Genomic DNA, 16417 nt, shown 5'->3' with positions numbered 1-16417 from the left:
TCGATTGAACTCCACTTTCTTTGTTGAGGCCGTTGTGAGAGACTTTGCCAAAAGTCCACACTCTTTCCAGGCCCCTATAAGAAGGCGATGAACTGCTCCGTACCATGAATTGTAGAGCATTATTGAGTCCGAGGAAAGGTTCTCTTGACACGTTATCATTCATATTCGCCAATCATGGCTCCTTCAGCTGTTAGCTTCCCCCCTTCCACAGAATTCATGGTTGCCCCCGAAGCCTACTATTCGTCTGGCCTGCGTGCGCGCTTCCTCCTCGATGCGGACCGATCCGCTGGGAAAACTCAGAGTAATCCTGAGAACTATGCCAAAATCGGGTACGAAGTCGACGAAATAGCCTATAAGAAGCGAGTGCAGGCTAGTCTCGCAGCGGGCAACTTGCCTAGACAAGTGCCTGCCGGCTGGCCCACTCAATTGTCTGGCCCCTTAGTCTGGGACCGAGGTGACTTTTCCGACGAAACCGAATATGTATATTACTTGACCGACAAGGACAAGCTTGAGATATCCAACGCTTTGGAAACCTTCAAAGGTGTGTCCCCCTTGTCAACGGAGTGGCGGCGAGATGCCGCGCTCTGGCGGTCTTATCACAAAAATCAGCGGTGAAAGCACACGGAGGCTAACAAAACACGACCAGGCTATGACCTTGGAGGCCACGAGGTCTCACAGGCAACGTTTCCTCTCCCGTCGCTCGGAAAAGAACTTGTCAAGGTGCGCAATGATGTATATGAGGGCCGTGGATTTGCAATTGTGCGTGGACTAGACCCGGATGCATACGCAATGGAGGACCTCACGGTGGTGTATCTGGGAATATCGAGTTACATCGGCGAGCGACGCGGAAAACAAGACCAGCGCGGTTCAATGTTGAGTACGGTTTCGTGAGACGATACCTGCAAAAGAGCCCATTTCTGATGAATTTTTTCTTGTCAACAGTGCACGTCATCAAGCGAGGCGACCAGGAACGAGACGTCCAATATAGTGAGGACAAGGTAAGGACTTCTTATGTATTCATAAGAATTGTCTCATTCATATGGGCCAGATTGCTGAATAATGTGTGCATAGCCATTCCACACCGACACTGTTACCGACTGTCTGTGCCTGTTCACACGAAGCTTGTCTGAAAAAGGTGGACGTAGCATTCTCGCTTCCGCCTGGACAGTGTACAACGAGATCGCAGCAACTCGACCGGACATCATCCACGTTTTGGCAAAGTCTAACTGGCCGTTCGACACGTAAGTATCCGCTGGTTTGTCCCACAAGCTAATGACTTCGTTTCTCAAGCAAAACCACATTGTTCGTGCCACAGATGGCTGACCGGTGATTAGATTTGGGCGTTCCCCTCCGTATTACACCCGCCCAGTCCTTTATTACCATGACGACAAGCTTATCACATCCTTTTCGCGCCGGTTGCTGGTCGGACATGTCCCGTTCGACAAGCGAAGTCCCGGCATCCCTGGACTCACAGAGGCGCAGGCTGAGGCGCTCGATATGATCCATTTTGTTGCACGCAAGCATGAAATCAATCCTCGGATAGAACGCGGCGATCTCCGCTTCATCAATAACATGGCCGTTTTGCACCGACGTGAGGCTTTCGAGAACAGTGCTGGAAAGGCCCGACACTTGATCCGGATATGGCTGAACAACGAGCAGATGTGCTGGAAGCTGCCTCGGACGCTACAACTCTCGTGGGCCCGTATCTTCGAAGACAATGAACGCCAGGAACACTGGGATCTGGAACCCCCTCGCCGAGACGGCAAGATCCTGAGAGTCGCAGGATCATGTGATTAAACATGCCTTTGTCTTGGATGGAGGCTTGCAGGCGGGAGTTAGTCTGGGAGCAGTTTTGCCGGCGGGGGACGAGATCGAACGAGGGGTAAGAGGACGAAGTGGAGAGGCAGCGAGGAGGATGGGGTTGGCCGTTGGACGGTTGGAGTGTGTGTGGAACTGGAGGTGGAAGGGGCAAAGCAAAAGTTTGGTTCAGACACGACTGCCCGTGCCCAATTTTCACCGGACACGGCAGCAGAGTTGCTTCCTCGAGTTTTCGTCTATAAAAAGTCTTTCGTCTTCGGTGTTCTTCGGGGTTTCTCTGGGTGTTTCTTGTGCTTCTGCTTTTCTTTGTCATGAAGGTCATGTCATTCATTACGCTTTCTATCTATCCGAATCACGGTATCCTTCCCATAATACGACAGGCGGCTATTATACTAGATGATATACCCAGGAGCTAAACAGTCGGTCCTGGCGACCATTCAACGTCATATAACTGTGAAATCCAATACAGATCATCCCCGTATTTCCTATTTGTCCGAATATCGGCCATGTGTGCGGCTATGGTGCAGGTCAGACCAGTGACGTCCGACAACTGAGAGTAAAGAGCGCACTTACCTCGAGTAGGGTGATTGATGTGCTGGGAGGTCTCTTTGACGAACTCGAGCTCCTCGCTGTCCAGATCAGCGGCGGTCGCCAAGTGGCGGAGCGATTTTTCGTCATATGTTAGATGGAACGGGAGAACGCCTTTGTTCAGGTAGTGAAAGTGGGCCAACGCAGTTTGCATGCCCTTCTGCATGCCTTCAATGCTCAGACGATTAGCATACACGCTCTGTGGGATTGAACGCCAAGTCAGTGTTGTGAGCGAATCTGTCTAGGATGAGACGAACCTGAAGGCCGAATTCACGAGCTGTCTCCCAGTCCCGTCTTGTCAGCATCGCACAACTGTGAAGCAGGACGAATAAGGTCAGGTATATTGTCAGCCAATGCTCGCGCTTGTTCTCGGTGATCAGGTCTTTCAGCCCCGTCAACACCCTGCCGCAGAGAGGGCGGAGGACCCTGGTGTACATGATACATTCCATTTGAGCAATCATGATACCGGGCATCGGGACCTTCTCATGATAAGGGCTAGCAGGGTCATCCACCGGCGTGCCCCCAACGGCGTCGTAGTAATACCGGATGTATTCTGGATTGCTGATTTTACGACACCCGACCCAGAACTGCAGGCAGTCTCTGATCAGGGCCCTTTCTCGCGGAGGCTGCAGCGCATACTAAGCAACGTCGCAATTTTCGGGGGTATCATGGAAGTTACCTTGGCTTTTTGTTGATAAGTGAAGGCGAAATAGTAGGTGCGCCAGATCAAGAGGTCCAGATTGCCGACTTCGTACTTGATGTACGCACCCACATAGTTGGCCGTCAACCACTTCAGTGTCTCGGCGGCACCCTCCATGTCAGCGAGCGCATATTGTGGCATTGGATGGCGTCTGACATAATGCCCCGATGACCACGTCGATTCCAGCATATCGCCCTCTATAGGTATAAACTTTCTCACCTGCACATTATATGGGGCATCGACGTGGATTTGGGATAACGTTATCGTCTTGATCTCGGAAGATGCCCAATCTGTAATGTCGACAATCTCCATGCTCTGCCATCGTCTGCTGAAAAGTTGACACGGCATTTCTTGCTCTCGGTATAACGACACATCGGTGATGATCATCCGGAGACAGGGGAGTTTTCGGATACTGGGAGCCTTTGAATGATGTGCTTTTTGGCAGGTGAGACAATCGTTAGTGTAAGGGTCGTTATGATCTGGTTCACACTGCAGAGTGGTTCGTTAGCGAGGATTCGGAAAACAACCGAAACAATTGCTCCTTACCCTTATCCGCATCATGCGACATCGGACGCAGCCCTTCAGATTCCTTGTAAGGGCTGTTTCGGTGCGTTTGCTTTCATCCTTAAACGGACCGCGACGGCGGGTGCTTGATTTTCGATGCTTTTTCTTCGACGAGTCTTCTGGCGTGCTCTTTCTTTTCCGTCGAGTCCTCTGGAGGAATGCGCACCGCGAGTTAGCCATCAGCAACCTTGGTTGGCGCTGTGAATGCAACATACCGGAGGAAGAGACCAGGCTTTGCTACAGGGCCCGGCTGGGGGCGCATTTACGACGCTTGAGCTTCGCTCGTTTAGTCCTGGCGAATTATCCTGCTGTTCTTCATCCGACGCGATCGACGAATCACTATCCGAACCGGCAACCGACATGGCCCACGACGAGGATGTGTGGGATGGCGACCTGGTCGGACGACCATAGTCGAACGGCATCGTGATCAAGTCGCCACGCCCGTTCGACAACGAGATAGAAGATAAATCGTGCGTTTTCAGTGACGGAGCACTGTGTTGATTAATGAAGGCGCTTGGGGCGCCGTACAGAGGGGCATTCCATGATTCCGTATAATAAGACCAAGATAGCGACATGGCAGTGTCGGTTTCTTGACCAGAATCTTGCAATACAAGCTTCTGATCGTCCACGACTTCTTTCACATCGCTCGCTGCATCGAGGGTCGAGGCTAGTCCATGCAAACCAGACGCTGCAGATGGACGAAGTCGCGAGTCCGACCAGTGTCGTCCAACTTCCCTGGTAATCATCAGGCTGGGTAGTGGGGGCGGCGGGTTCAGCGCGTCTACAGCAGCCGGATTATTCCTTGTATCCCTGCTCGCTTTAGTTGGCGACAATATTGCGGCCATGAGCTCATCCAGCAGTCGCGGATCCAATGCAGGGTCGGCAATCAACGCTGGGGGGGAGGGAGGGACAACGCAGGTAGACAATCAGCAGAAAGATCGTCTCCGGCTCGTGCCACGACGACCGGAAGAGAAAAGAGCGAGCAGTCCGCTGTCAAGAGGGAGAAAATTCTTTGGCGTGTTGGGGTCTGGGAGACACCATACCATGTTGATCTGTCAGTGCAGGGATGGGCCGCGCTGGCGTCAAGGCAAGATGGGTAGGCGCAATTTAATCCTTTTGAGGAGCGCTGGGTGAGCTTTTATCGCTTAGGGGGCTCGGCAACACTATCGAAAGTCTATTGTTCAACTGTCAGTCCGCGGTAAAGACCATCGCTGTCAGAGATTAATGGACCTGTCGATTCCTGTGCTCAAGGAAGGAATCGTCTCGAGTCACAAGCCGTCTTAGCCTGCGCTGATGCGATCGTAGACTGCGCTGCGCAGGATTACCAATTGAAGAGCAGTCTACTGCCGCGATTTGATAGGTACCCTTTTTTTTATTTATTTTTTTCTTCACTGCGTCGGGGTTATCATCCTTGCTGGTTTGTTTGAGCTTATCCGCTCCCCGTCATTGCTGTCTTTTTATTGCATGCATGAGGGGTAAATCCATCCATCCATTGTCCAGCGGAAGTCTGACTTCCTTCCTTCTCTCACTCCCCCGTCTCTCAGCCTCGTCTGAGCGTCCTCCAATCCTCCGCGCCACTCCATCACTTTTATCGATATTAACCTCCTATTTGCTTCCTTGAGCCACTTGGCCTTGGCTAGGCGTTTTTGGCGTCCCTGGTGCTGACGACGGTCCACTCGGTAAGTGACTCTCAGCCCTCATGGGCCACATGGCCACCCTCAGTCAGGACTCCAGAGCCAACACGGTCATAGCCTAGAACGAGGCATTGATACCCAATTTCTCCATGGAGCTTAGCCATCTCATTGTTGACGCCGTATGGCGCCCAAGCTTCCTGTTAAAGTACCACGAACTACAAGATCACCTACAGTCCTCTTCCGGTCGAATTGGCCCTCCTTCGTGGGACTATTCTTTTCTCAATCCTCGCAACCGAGTTGAGACTCTTGACATCGCTTCTTCTCGCTGGAGAATCGATGGAGCTACAATATGTGGCACTTGCGTCTATGCTATCCCCCTAGATCTCCTCCCGGATCTACCGCCTCTGCGTATCCTGCTTTACCTCTCTGATCAGACGGAATACCCGGCCGCGCTGCGTCAAAGCCTCGACGCCTCTATTGGTGTACCTCTACGAGACGGAACTGCTATTTCTCGGCTTGGCTTAGCAAAGCATCTCTGTCGGGCACTGGACCATCACTGTGCCCAGAACCCGGGTTTCCTTCAGGAATATCTCAAATTACCATTTGGCTCGAGACTTATCTTTGAGGACATAACTCAAGATGTTGCGAACATGAAGCTAGAAGTTGAGCGGGATTATCAAGTTGAATCAGAAATGAAAACGCTTCATACCCTTCAACAATCGTGGTCTGATGTTGCCAGCGTCGCCTGGCCGCCGGCGGTGGACATCAACAACTTGCGTTTAGTCAAGCAGCTTAACGAAGCTGTGAGCCTGGTGGAGGTTCCCGGTCAACCTCCTGCTATCTTCAAGGCGGCAAGTGACTCTTTGCATCATACGTACCATGAACTTCATTTTCTCCTGAGCTGCCCCCCACATCCCCACATTATGCCTCGGCCTCTGGCTGTTGTGACTAAGAAGAGTGCATTTGGTGGCAAAAATGGTGTAGTTGGCTTTCTTCTCCAGCATTTCCAGGGCGGTTCACTCCGTGAAATCCTCCCGGTTCGACAGCGCTCCACTATTCTGTCCGACTCGGTCAAGCTTCGATGGTGTCGCCAGGTAGCGTCAGCACTGTCACATTTACACGAGGTTGGCGCGTTTTATTCCGACTTGCGACCCGACAATGTGTTGTTAGATGCCGAGGAGAATGCTGTTCTCTGCGATTTCGAGCAGCGGGGCAACTGGTATGAGTGGTCTGCTCCTGAGATCCGTTATCGACAGTACGCCGAGAACATCCGCGCCCGTCTTCCTGATCGCATTATTAACTCGCCCTACGACCGTTTACTCAGAGGATATGCATGCTCACACTCATTATCTACATCAGCGTGCTACACGGCTGCGGAAAGCCCAATTGAGGGGCGAAATCGCGCTTGGTTTGCTCTGCCGCCGTCTGCGCGTGAGAAAGCAACCGTGTATAGCCTTGGCTTGTTCATATACTGTGTTTTTGAGGGCCTCAGCAGCGTTCAGCGCAACGTTGCTAATCAATTTCCCTTTGAGCCAGAGGTGGAGTTTCCAACTTACCGACGGACACCAGAGGAAGTGCGGAAGATCATTCAGCATTGCATGGGTGTTACACCAGTTTGGCACACAATAGGGAAGCAGTCCGAGTCAACGCGAGTGGTGAGAGTAAATGGCTTGCTATATCCCGAAACGCAGACCGATCTCGAACCCGACACGCGTGCAAGTTTCAATGTTGTCATGGAGACTTTAGTCAACTTTTGGGGCACGGAGCTGATGCAGGCAGAGAAGTTCCTCGACGACCTCAGGTGGGAGACGGGTGATTTTGGAAGAGAAAGAGCGTCACTACGCGATGTAGTGGATGCTCTTGGGAGCCGATTGAACGATCTATGCCAGTGAACCAACGCGGATTAGAGTCAGTCGCCACACAGAGAAGCAGACAGCAGACAAAATGGGTCTTGGGGCTCTATTAGCGGTACATCATAAGAAGCGTGTGCGTTATTCTAACAGTTTAACTTGCCGAAACTAGCTCAGCTCTACTCGCCAAATTCTGATTTGTAGTCATTCAACGCTTCGACTACAAGCTGGGCCAACGATAGCAATCTCTCTTCGTCCAATCTGCGACCTATAAGCTGCACAGCTGCTGGGGCGCCATGGTATTTTTCTGGGTCATCTATCGTGTGTCAGGAACGGTTCTTGAGAGCTAAGAGAGGGAGCCTCACAGAACTTCATGTTCATCTGATCCTCCTCGTTTAGGGCCGTGAAGTTAGGGCTAACAACGTCTATGCTCTTGTCTGCAAGAGTTACTGGAATAACAACAGAGGCGTAATCCAATACGTTGACGGCACTGGTATACGCTTGACGCGGTCAGTCAAACCACAGCTCCAATTTGCTTTCATGCCGTCTGTCACTCACTGGAAGGGTAGAATTTCCCGGGCAGTACACCTGCATATGGCGTCACCGGAGAAAGGAGAGCCTCCACGGGGCGATCTGACAACACTTTCAGTGATTTTCTCTGGCATTTCATGGAAGTACTTACCGCCGGTTCGCTCTGCAGTGGATGTCCAGTAGTCAAGATACCGTTTTCGGTAGTCCTTCATTTGCCTTACTACCTCCTCGTACTCCGGCAGGGGCAAAGGAGCCCTTGGTTTGCCATTGGGGAACAGATTTCTGATCTCGGGCACAAAAGGCTCGCCCGAAAGGTGGACTGCGTCATATACATCGTGACAACCATCGCCTCGAGCTATCGAACACTGGTATGCCTGTTACGAAAACCCTACAGGAAATGCTTCTGAGTGCTATGCTTACGTGGATATCAATGGTCTCCTTGTGGTGAGGCCACTCCCAATCTACCAACTGCATCCATTAGCGAGTGAAACCCAATGTCGCGTATCACAAACCTGGTGTCCTTTAGTTTGCAAAGCTTCTTTCACTATCTCCATAGCGCGCGAAATGGGTGGATGAGGCGTGATCACACCGTCATTGGCCAAGAACCCAAAGGCTGGTTTGTAGGTTCGTTCGTTCAGGGACTTATACTCCATTTCGGACCTCCAGGGAATCGGAAGTGTGTAGGGGTCGTTGAGCCACGGTTCCAGGGAAAGAAGAGATTTGAGTATCAGTTGGAGCGCACCCACTGAGTGACCCATGACTCCAACCACTGTCGGCATCACTTCCTGTCCTTTACCCTTGTCAGGAAAGGTCAGCACGATTTGCAATTTAAAAAAGGCACTTTAGCCCGTACAGTGTTTGCTGCATCCTTGAAGGATATACGCCCCGCCGAGGGTTTGATGCTGAAGACACCCTGAAAGGACGCCGGCATCGATACGGAACCGCCGATATCAGTACCAATTCCGAATGCGCTTCCTCTCAATGCCTGCATGGCACCCTCGCCTACGAAGCGTCAGCTTAGCAAAGCCGGCAGCGTATGCGAAAAGAACAAAAGAAATCGTTTCTGTCAGACCTCCTGATGACCCGCCCGTTGAGAGATTCTGATTGCACGGATTGAACGCATACCCGAGTATGTTGTTGTTGGTTTCGGGGGCCTTGATCGTCAGCGCAACTGGAGTGTGGCGGGTTGACAAGCTACCCCTCTCGACTTACCCACAGGCTTTGCATCAGTGTCGTCTATCACACCGTACTTTTGTTCAGCTGTTTGCTCTGTAGGTAAGTGGCGATCTCTGTGTGACTTACCTTTCCAATAGGAACCGCGCCGAGCATGTGGAATTCTCGGACTAGCTCGCTGTCGACATTCCTGTCCTTTCCCGTACCTATTTCTCCCTCGAAAGTACCGATCCACCCAATGAAGCCCATAGAGGTATCTAGACCCTTGATGTGAAACTGGTCCTTGAGGGTGAGAGGGACCCCATGGAGTGGCCCAACAAGCTGTTTATGTTCTCGGAAGTAGTTGTCGAGCTCTCGAGCTCGCTTGATGGCTTCGTCGAATCTAATCTCGAGCAGGAGGTTGCTCTGCAAAGAAGAAGTTTCAGAGGTGTTTTCCTTCAACGGTCTGGACCGAACTCACCAATTGGTGAGCATATGCGGCTCTCTTGCAGAATGCCATGACCACTTCCACCGCTGAGAGGGTCCCGTTCCTCATGCTGGCGACAAGCTCAGGGACATCCATGCCAGTGACATATTGAGATTTGTGGTCGAGCAACCCGTCCATGTAATCGCCGACAATGCTGTTTTGAGACCTGCCGTCTTCTAGCACCTGAGGCTCTAAGATCCATTCCCGTGGGATTTTGGCGAGGTTGGCTTCGCGCTTCGCGCTCGCAATCTGCTGCCACCGAGCTGGGCGACTGGAAAAGATTTCCGATATTTTCCACATCTCATATGTCCAATCCAACAGTGTCAAGGCTGACACGAAAAGGGCGACCGTGAGGATGAGGGTGCGGAATTTGGCTGCCATCGTCGCTGGTCTTTATATCAGTCGAAACTCTCCTTTATTTATGGAGACGGGTCTTTCAAGGCTCCCGCCGCCTCTTTGAATGAATGCATCCTACGACAGTCAGGGCGCGCTGAAATGCCCCGATCCACAGAGCCACAGTGAAATGAGCGGCGAATAAAGTACTCGGACCTCTGGTCCCAAGCACGCGAGCCTTTCCGTGAAAGTTTGAGAAATGTCTGTATAGCTCCTTTTTCCCGGAAAAATATTGGGCCAATGACCTGCGCCTCTTAATCTCGACCGATGAAAGATTACTTTTCCATTGGTACGGCAACCAATCAGCGGTCAGTCTTACGATATCCGTACGTCGGCTCGCACGAGCATTCGGGCTCCAGGGACAACATTCCCAAAGAGATCACGATAGTCGGTGACTTGTCTTCCAGCCGCTGCTGAACTTCGACCAGGCGTAGAGCGAATCCACGTATCACGCCTCTCCTATCATCCTTCAGCTCTACCGGCGGCCGGTGAATGAGTTGCGGTGTGCGACTCTCTCCTCAGCTTGAACCTGGTCAGAAGACAGCCGTTACAGGATTTTGGGGCGTCGAGGCCGGGGAGGCCGCTTGTTCCGCATACGTAACGAGCCCTATATTTTGTAGACGGATGTATGGACAGACATCCGGTTCCGATACGCACCAATTACTACTGCAGGGTACTTTGTCCTAGTAGATTAGAGAAATCGCTTCGAGCTCTCCTTAGTCCGAATCAAAATACCTCAGAGGCAGCTGGACTCGACAGGAAAGCGCCGCACTTCTCAACGGCGGCCGATAACCCTTACTGGCAGGGGGTGCTGTATAATATCGGCAAGATCACGGCTCCCGTCACGCCTTAGCAAACAATACACTGGGACAAACAGCCTCACCAAGGCACCCTCGTCATATTACGATTTGCAAAACAGGCAGCGCCAGACTCTCATGCGAGTCTCGAAAGCCACTTGACTATAAAGAGTGTGATCACGGGCTGAGGTTATGCATGCATGCTTGCAGCATGCACAGTTCCACGACTCAAGCACTAAAATTGATCCTATAGGCTATGGGAAGGTACGAACCTGAATGAAAACGCAGCTAAGCAAGGCTCTAATGCCGAAGATCCACGGCAAACATCTTCTAGTCCTATGGCCTAATATCTCAGAGACAAGGGGTCGCATTAGCTGATGTCTCTGGGAGGTAGTGTGAAGAATCAATCGCAAACCCCAAGGAGATAGATCGTTCCTGGGATGGAGAAAGGTACCTAGTACTTTGTGACATGGTTAGATTAGATTAAGTACTCATTCCAGTAGGTAAGGAGTAGATCAGGCAGGCAAATAATCCTTCCACTCCTTTCTGAATGATCAGGATGAGACAACCAGACGCCAGACCCGCAGAAAATACCCCGACTAACCCAATTTCCCTGAAGAAAAAAAAAGACCATTATTGAAATCCGATACCCGCCCGAGACTCCGCAGTCCGCGGCCGCCGGCTTCTAAACACGGAGTAGAGAAACAATTTATTCGGGAATCGAGAAAGGCCCAGCCTCTCTCTTGACCCGACGCCCCATTTCAATCCCAGCCATGCCATCCCATGATTGCCATCCCCTTCCCCATTCCCATCCAACCCGAGCCATCAGAATCGCACCGTCCATCACCGCTCCCTCTCACCCCCCGTAGCCTGAATAACCCTGTCAACCTCCCCCCGAGCCTCAGGCATCGCGCTCCTCATCTCCCTCGCTAGGACATCGCGAAAGTCCGCAAAAGCCTCTTTCTTCCCCTTGAGATCCTGGTTCCCGCGCTGCACGAGCTCGACGAACTCACGAGTGTAGATGTCCGGGTTGCGCGAGGCGTCCACGTAGTCGATTATCTCGGGCGGGAGCGCAATGGAGTGTAACAAGGGGTCCGCGGGGTTCGAGTCCGTGTTGTCCGGCGGGTTTGGGGCGTTTGGGCCGTCGCGCGTGTGTTCGTTCAGGGTTGAGAGGGCGATTGTGAGGTTTTTTCTGGAGAAGCCAACGAGTCAGATTATGGATGGTGCTGGGAGAGACGAGAGGGTTTGGATGGGTTTTGAGGGAAGGTACATTTTCCGAACGAGCTCTGCCTGCGTCTGTGGGCCGAGATACCCATGCACGGCGGATTGGATTTCGAACAGGTGCTGGATTATCTCTTTGAGTTCGGCTTGGGAGGCGCGCGCGTTAGTATGTTGGCTGACATGGGCAGAGGGAGAATAGAGCACTGACTGTCAACTGTGCTTAGTGTTATGGGTGCCATGATGAAGACTGAAGTTGGCATGAATGATCGGAGGGAATCACAGATGAATGTGAGAGCTCCGCGGGCGATAAGCTTCACATGGGCCTGGGGTATCAGAGGTCTAACCCGATTGGGTAATGTACTTCAGAGGGCCCGGCGCGGGCTTATTATAGAAGGTTACGCACAGTAGAGATTATGACTCGCGGATCAATTCAACTCGATGGATATATATACGTAAATATGCTATAAGGTACATGTACACCGCGGGCATTAAGAGCTAGTCAATCTATAGGACCAGCATCAACAGCAGATATGGTCGATTCCTGCGATATGCAACCCCGCTCCGAGCACCAAGAGTCCAAGTGGCTGAGAATCAAACGATGTATGGCTAATCTAAACAGAAGGATGGGAATTATATGCAGGGTTATACCTCCTTCGTCCGAACGGCTGGGAATTTGGGGGCCTCAATCTCCGTCTCGACCATTTCCAGCCCGGACAGACTAGGGAACCGGCGGCTAAAGTTCGTCTCCCAGTCTTCACCCGGGCTCGTGGGGTTTGCTTGCGTGTGCTGATTTTGGAGACGGTCAAAGCTGTTGGGCTCGGTGGGGTCTGTGCCAGTACTACCGCCGCGAAGGCTCTGCGGCTTTGGTGGTGCTGCGGGTCGCGGCCCTGTACGCTGCGTGGCTGCATATCCGGCTGAGGATGTTTCTTGCCTTGGTACTGAAGGAGGCGCTGCGCCCCGCGTGCTCGGTCGGGGTTGTACCTCCGGCTGCTTCGCCTGCAAAGCAGGATCGGAAGTTTCTGTAAACCTCCCATACCCCGTAGCTGTCTTTGGAGGTGGAGGCTTGCTGGCATCGCTGAGCAGAGTCTGTACCCTATTAAGGATTGCAGGGGATCGGGTCGCATCAGTCGGCGCTCTCCGGCCTCCCTCCCCCCGTTCGGCTACGCGGCGGCGATATTCTGCGGCAGCATTTGCCACGCGTTTTTCTTCCTGTGAGAGACGGCGGCGTTCGAGCTCACGGCGCATCTCGGGTGAGATGTCATCATCATTATCATCACCTGAATAGACGGAGGGTTCACCAGCTGTTTCAGACCCCGGTACTGGAGACAGTAACGGCCTGGGAAAATCTTCCTTGGCCGGGGACTGAGCTTTGTTGTCCTGGCTACCCTCGAAGCGTCGGAAGGCGTCACCGAACCGACCGGCCAGCAGTGTCTTGGTACCGGAAAGAGACAATGTTGAGAGACTGGAGCGTTTTGTATGTTTCGACGAGCTACCGCTATAACGCTTCTCGCGTTTCCGATTAGATTCTTCCTCTTTGGCCCGTAGATAATCCACATCCGATGAAATGTTACTGCGGTCATAGTCTACTTCAGTTCGTGCATGCTGCAGCGGCGATCCACCATCATAGGGTGATCTTGGCAAATCAAGTGACGACCGAGCGCTATCCGCAGTCCGCGGGGGAAGCTCAAACTTGGTGCCTGCATGAATCGACACGGGACGAGACCGATTGTTGGCAGATCTCGACCGATGCAAGGAATCGTCAACTTCCGGTCGAAGAGCCTCCATTGAGGGTTGCGGGGACGCTGATAGATTAGAGAGTCTGTCTGATGACTTTCTCGGATCCAGTTCCAACTTTGAAGACATGACAGGAGATACGCCGGGCCTGGTTTGCTTCTTCTCATCGTCTGCGATTTGCTGCTGTTGTTCAGACGATGGGAATCTGTAGATTGGACGGCTGGGCGGTTTGAACTCCGACAGTCCTGGGCTTTGCGGCGGTGAGGTCATGGTGCCAGTGGAGACCATGGCTGGCCTTTGCGGTGCCGGTTGGTAGAGCGGTGCTTGCCGTGAGGGGTCATCGCGATATTGACTGTATTCTACTGGCGACGAAGCCTTGGCCGCCGGCGGCTGTGGACGGCCACTAACAGGTTCCGAAGCAGTTTCCCGCGGTAGCGGCGAGCGCTTCGCAAACGCCTCGTCGGCGAGGGCGTTAGTGAGCCTTTGCGCAAGGCCTTCGTCCTCGTTCTGATCTGCAACAGTTGGCTCGAAATCAAATTTGCCTTTCGACTCATGCAAAATATTGAATTGGTCGAGTGAGGGGAACCTGTCCGCAAACTCGTCGGCCGATTCTCGTGGTTTTCCGCCATCCAGCGCAGCGAACGGATCTGTGGATGCACCGCGAAAGGGCGACGGACTTGGGCGAGCGGAGTTGTGCTGAGAAGTATCGGGTCTCGTTGGTCGTCCACGGCGCATCGGAGCAATTTCGGGGATGTTTATTTGAGTTTCCTGGATTGGCGGGGAGAAGACGGCTCCAAGCTGCGGGGCTTCTGTTGGAGATGGCGGAAGCTCCTGGTATCGACGCGCTTCCGATGTCGAACGATGGGCATAGATCTAATATTGTCAGTCTGCATCGTATAATAATAGGTGGTAGCCGTACGTCTTTGATTGGAACTTCTCTTCCTTGCATTTGACAGACTTCAAGGAGTACCTGGTATATGTTCGGGCGCTTTTGCGCGCTCTCCTTGAGCATCGACGCTGCAGGAGATTAGCGAACACTTGAAATTGACAAGGACATTAAGTACTCACAAATGAGCATTTTCAGCCGGCTGGAGAATGGAGGATACGAGGGAAACTTGTAGGTGGCATTGAGAATAGCCATCTGTCCAACCTCTTCGAACGGTGTAGTGTAGTAGCAGAGCTTGTACAAGAGGACTCCCAGCGCCCATATATCGCTCTTCTCATCAATCGGCTGTTTGCGATACACGTCAATCATCTCCGGACTTCGGTATTGCAAGGTCGTATGCCGTTGTACATCGTCCTCGATCAGGCGCCCTTCTGCAGCCGAAGTAGCGGCAGGGCGTGGCGGAGCAGCAGACCCAAAATCACAGACCTTGTAGATGACGGAATTGCCATGTTGAGAAATGAGAACGTTCTCCACCTTCAGATCTCGGTGCAGTAGGGGAGGCTTGAGGTAATGCATACAAGCAACACCTTCGGCGACATCGGAGAAGATCTTAATAATCTCCGGCTCCGTCAGGCGGTTTTGCAATCGCGTATTCATAAAATCAATCAATCCACCACCCGCACAGTATTCCATCAGAAGAAACACCTCGTATCCACCGGCTTTGAGTTGGGACGCATGAGAGTCGATGTACTTAACAATATGGCGGTGGCCCTTGAGCTTTTTCATCGTCTCGACCTCGGTGCGCATGTTGGCAAGCGCAGATTTATCCGGAACGGCCACCCGCTTCAGGACTGCCTTGTCGGAGCCATCCACGGGTTGCGAAAGGCGTACGACGTAGACATGGGCGAATCCTCCTTCAGAGAGGTATTTCTCGACGACCACTCGGTGGCTACCAACCTGGACTTTGGTATTCGGTAGGAAGGTGCCAGCGGGGGCATTCAACGCGGCAACCGGATTGTATGAAGGAACTGTCCGGGGCTGGGCGGCATGGCTCTGATATGGCTGAGAATGATAGGAGGCCATGGTGGGGAGGGAGGAAAGGGTTGAACCCCGTGGGGTAGAGTGTCGAGATTAAAATGGGCGCGAGCGTGACCACCGTTGCTGCATAGAGAAGACGAACAAGATATTCTGACCCAAACGAGGGATATTGGGGCACTCCGGAGCAGGCAAATAGAAGAAAGGCCAGTTGTCGGCGGGGGGGTGGGCTCAACGGGGGTGAGGCGGTGACGTTGGGGCGGTGCCTGACAGCTCCCAGGGGTCAGTCAATGGGCGAGAGGTGGTATATAGTAAGCGAAAGCAAAAGCGGAGGAATCAGGACGGTGACTCCTGACGCCGAAACCGAGGAGATGCGCAGAATCTCAGTCCTGGTCGGAGCGGTGTTTGCGGTTCAGCCTCCGATGCGGTGCCTCAGGTACAGAGGTACGGTGGTCATGTGACTCGCCCCTGGCCGGAGGGTTCTCTTTTGTTCCACAATAGGGAGATCCCTTGGGATATGCTACGGAGTACCGCGATGCTTTTGTCTACGGAGTATAGGTTTGTACTCTGCCCCTGCGAACCGGGTCATAGCATCGACGTATCAGTGTACAATAATTTGAGACAGCGTCCAGCCCCAGTCATGGGATGTCTCGGAATGATGTCACAAATCACAGGCCCGAGTCATGCAAGGATTCTACTAAAGGCACTCTTCCAAAGACTATCATACATCAATATCACGAGATATCTTTGTTATATACAGAGTATTGTCATTGTGTAAGAGCCTCAACTCCCACTCCCTGACTCATTGGCGATCACCCGCCAGACAACAGCCTGGGGCATAAAGATTATGTCAGGAAGTGAGGGCCAATCATGGCGCAGCACGCTAGACTGGAAACAAATAAACCAAAACAAATAACTCCATAGAAACCGTCAGAAGCGTTTGCTCTCTTCCAGGGCTCTGTGTTCGTGTAAACGCGTTGTAGGACAGAGTTACAGAGACTGTTACAACTTGGAGAGTCAGTGCGAG

At 52.5% G+C, this 16417-nt stretch overlaps 7 protein-coding genes across 7 annotated transcripts; 3 read left to right on the top strand and 4 right to left on the bottom strand.

Annotated features, from left to right (window-relative positions):
* Positions 1-174: 174 nt before the first annotated feature.
* On the top strand, positions 175-2354 carry BDW74DRAFT_184819 (TauD/TfdA family dioxygenase; the record flags this gene model as incomplete). Its single annotated transcript, XM_073730901.1, has 5 exons — positions 175-541; positions 647-877; positions 943-998; positions 1072-1241; positions 1335-2354. The coding sequence occupies 5 exons, from the start codon at positions 175-177 to the stop codon at positions 1795-1797; spliced, it is 1287 nt and encodes a 428-aa protein (XP_073590253.1). The 3' UTR covers positions 1798-2354.
* BDW74DRAFT_143075 (uncharacterized protein) lies at positions 2129-5019 on the bottom strand. Its single transcript, XM_073722820.1, has 7 exons — positions 4901-5019; positions 3886-4844; positions 3653-3820; positions 3086-3595; positions 2664-3032; positions 2392-2605; positions 2129-2334 (listed from the first exon to the last, which is right to left on the bottom strand). The coding sequence occupies exons 2-7, from the start codon at positions 4513-4515 to the stop codon at positions 2231-2233; spliced, it is 1995 nt and encodes a 664-aa protein (XP_073590252.1). The 5' UTR covers positions 4516-4844; positions 4901-5019; the 3' UTR covers positions 2129-2230.
* Positions 5020-5214: 195 nt separating this feature from the next.
* On the top strand, positions 5215-7509 carry BDW74DRAFT_9169 (uncharacterized protein). The gene is made up of 2 exons (XM_073734072.1): positions 5215-5349; positions 5422-7509. Exon 2 carries the CDS (start codon positions 5454-5456, stop codon positions 7194-7196), a length of 1743 nt encoding a protein of 580 aa, XP_073590251.1. The 5' UTR covers positions 5215-5349; positions 5422-5453; the 3' UTR covers positions 7197-7509.
* On the bottom strand, positions 7334-9705 carry BDW74DRAFT_164967 (uncharacterized protein; the record flags this gene model as incomplete). The annotated part of the gene is made up of 10 exons (XM_073726358.1): positions 7334-7470; positions 7520-7654; positions 7713-7787; positions 7837-8050; positions 8106-8153; positions 8198-8482; positions 8539-8687; positions 8758-8839; positions 8988-9263; positions 9319-9705. The coding sequence occupies 10 exons, from the start codon at positions 9703-9705 to the stop codon at positions 7334-7336; spliced, it is 1788 nt and encodes a 595-aa protein (XP_073590250.1).
* A 1312-nt stretch (positions 9706-11017) lies between these two features.
* Positions 11018-12087, bottom strand: nut2 (mediator complex subunit NUT2). The gene is made up of 3 exons (XM_073722819.1): positions 11944-12087; positions 11785-11881; positions 11018-11706 (listed from the first exon to the last, which is right to left on the bottom strand). Exons 1-3 carry the CDS (start codon positions 11993-11995, stop codon positions 11358-11360), a joined length of 498 nt encoding a protein of 165 aa, XP_073590249.1. The 5' UTR covers positions 11996-12087; the 3' UTR covers positions 11018-11357.
* A 59-nt stretch (positions 12088-12146) lies between these two features.
* Positions 12147-15716, bottom strand: BDW74DRAFT_143059 (putative serine/threonine protein kinase). Its single transcript, XM_073722818.1, has 3 exons — positions 14538-15716; positions 14389-14486; positions 12147-14342 (listed from the first exon to the last, which is right to left on the bottom strand). Exons 1-3 carry the CDS (start codon positions 15436-15438, stop codon positions 12378-12380), a joined length of 2964 nt encoding a protein of 987 aa, XP_073590248.1. The 5' UTR covers positions 15439-15716; the 3' UTR covers positions 12147-12377.
* Positions 15717-15739: 23 nt separating this feature from the next.
* Positions 15740-16169, top strand: BDW74DRAFT_143058 (uncharacterized protein; the record flags this gene model as incomplete). Its single annotated transcript, XM_073722817.1, has 1 exon — positions 15740-16169. Exon 1 carries the CDS (start codon positions 15908-15910, stop codon positions 16166-16168), a length of 261 nt encoding a protein of 86 aa, XP_073590247.1. The 5' UTR covers positions 15740-15907.
* Positions 16170-16417: the final 248 nt, after the last annotated feature.

The sequence above is a fragment of the Aspergillus multicolor genome (assembly GCF_047715735.1).
Source record: "Aspergillus multicolor strain CBS 133.54 unplaced genomic scaffold BDW74scaffold_1, whole genome shotgun sequence".
NCBI lineage: Eukaryota > Fungi > Ascomycota > Eurotiomycetes > Eurotiales > Aspergillaceae > Aspergillus > Aspergillus multicolor.
Note: the sequence above shows the minus strand (reverse complement) of the source record. Positions and strands in the feature narration are given on the sequence as shown.

What these genes read in the sequence shown, in the direction of transcription:
- BDW74DRAFT_143075 (XM_073722820.1), bottom strand. Translation starts at nt 4,515, where the DNA reads ATGGCCGCAATATTGTCGCCAACTAAAGCGAGCAGGGATACAAGGAAT. An exon ending in CTTATCAACAAAAAGCCAAG is followed by an intron (nt 3,033 to 3,085) that starts GTAACTTCCATG and finishes TATGCGCTGCAG; the next exon opens with CCTCCGCGAGAAAGGGCCCT. An exon ending in CATCAATCACCCTACTCGAG is followed by an intron (nt 2,335 to 2,391) that starts GTAAGTGCGCTC and finishes CCTGCACCATAG; the next exon opens with CCGCACACATGGCCGATATT.
- BDW74DRAFT_9169 (XM_073734072.1), top strand. Translation starts at nt 5,454, where the DNA reads ATGGAGCTTAGCCATCTCATTGTTGACGCCGTATGGCGCCCAAGCTTC.
- nut2 (XM_073722819.1), bottom strand. Translation starts at nt 11,995, where the DNA reads ATGCCAACTTCAGTCTTCATCATGGCACCCATAACACTAAGCACAGTT. An exon ending in AACACTAAGCACAGTTGACA is followed by an intron (nt 11,882 to 11,943) that starts GTCAGTGCTCTA and finishes GCGCCTCCCAAG; the next exon opens with CCGAACTCAAAGAGATAATC. An exon ending in GCAGAGCTCGTTCGGAAAAT is followed by an intron (nt 11,707 to 11,784) that starts GTACCTTCCCTC and finishes TGGCTTCTCCAG; the next exon opens with AAAAAACCTCACAATCGCCC.
- BDW74DRAFT_143059 (XM_073722818.1), bottom strand. Translation starts at nt 15,438, where the DNA reads ATGGCCTCCTATCATTCTCAGCCATATCAGAGCCATGCCGCCCAGCCC. An exon ending in CCGGCTGAAAATGCTCATTT is followed by an intron (nt 14,487 to 14,537) that starts GTGAGTACTTAA and finishes AATCTCCTGCAG; the next exon opens with CGTCGATGCTCAAGGAGAGC. An exon ending in GAGAAGTTCCAATCAAAGAC is followed by an intron (nt 14,343 to 14,388) that starts GTACGGCTACCA and finishes TGACAATATTAG; the next exon opens with ATCTATGCCCATCGTTCGAC.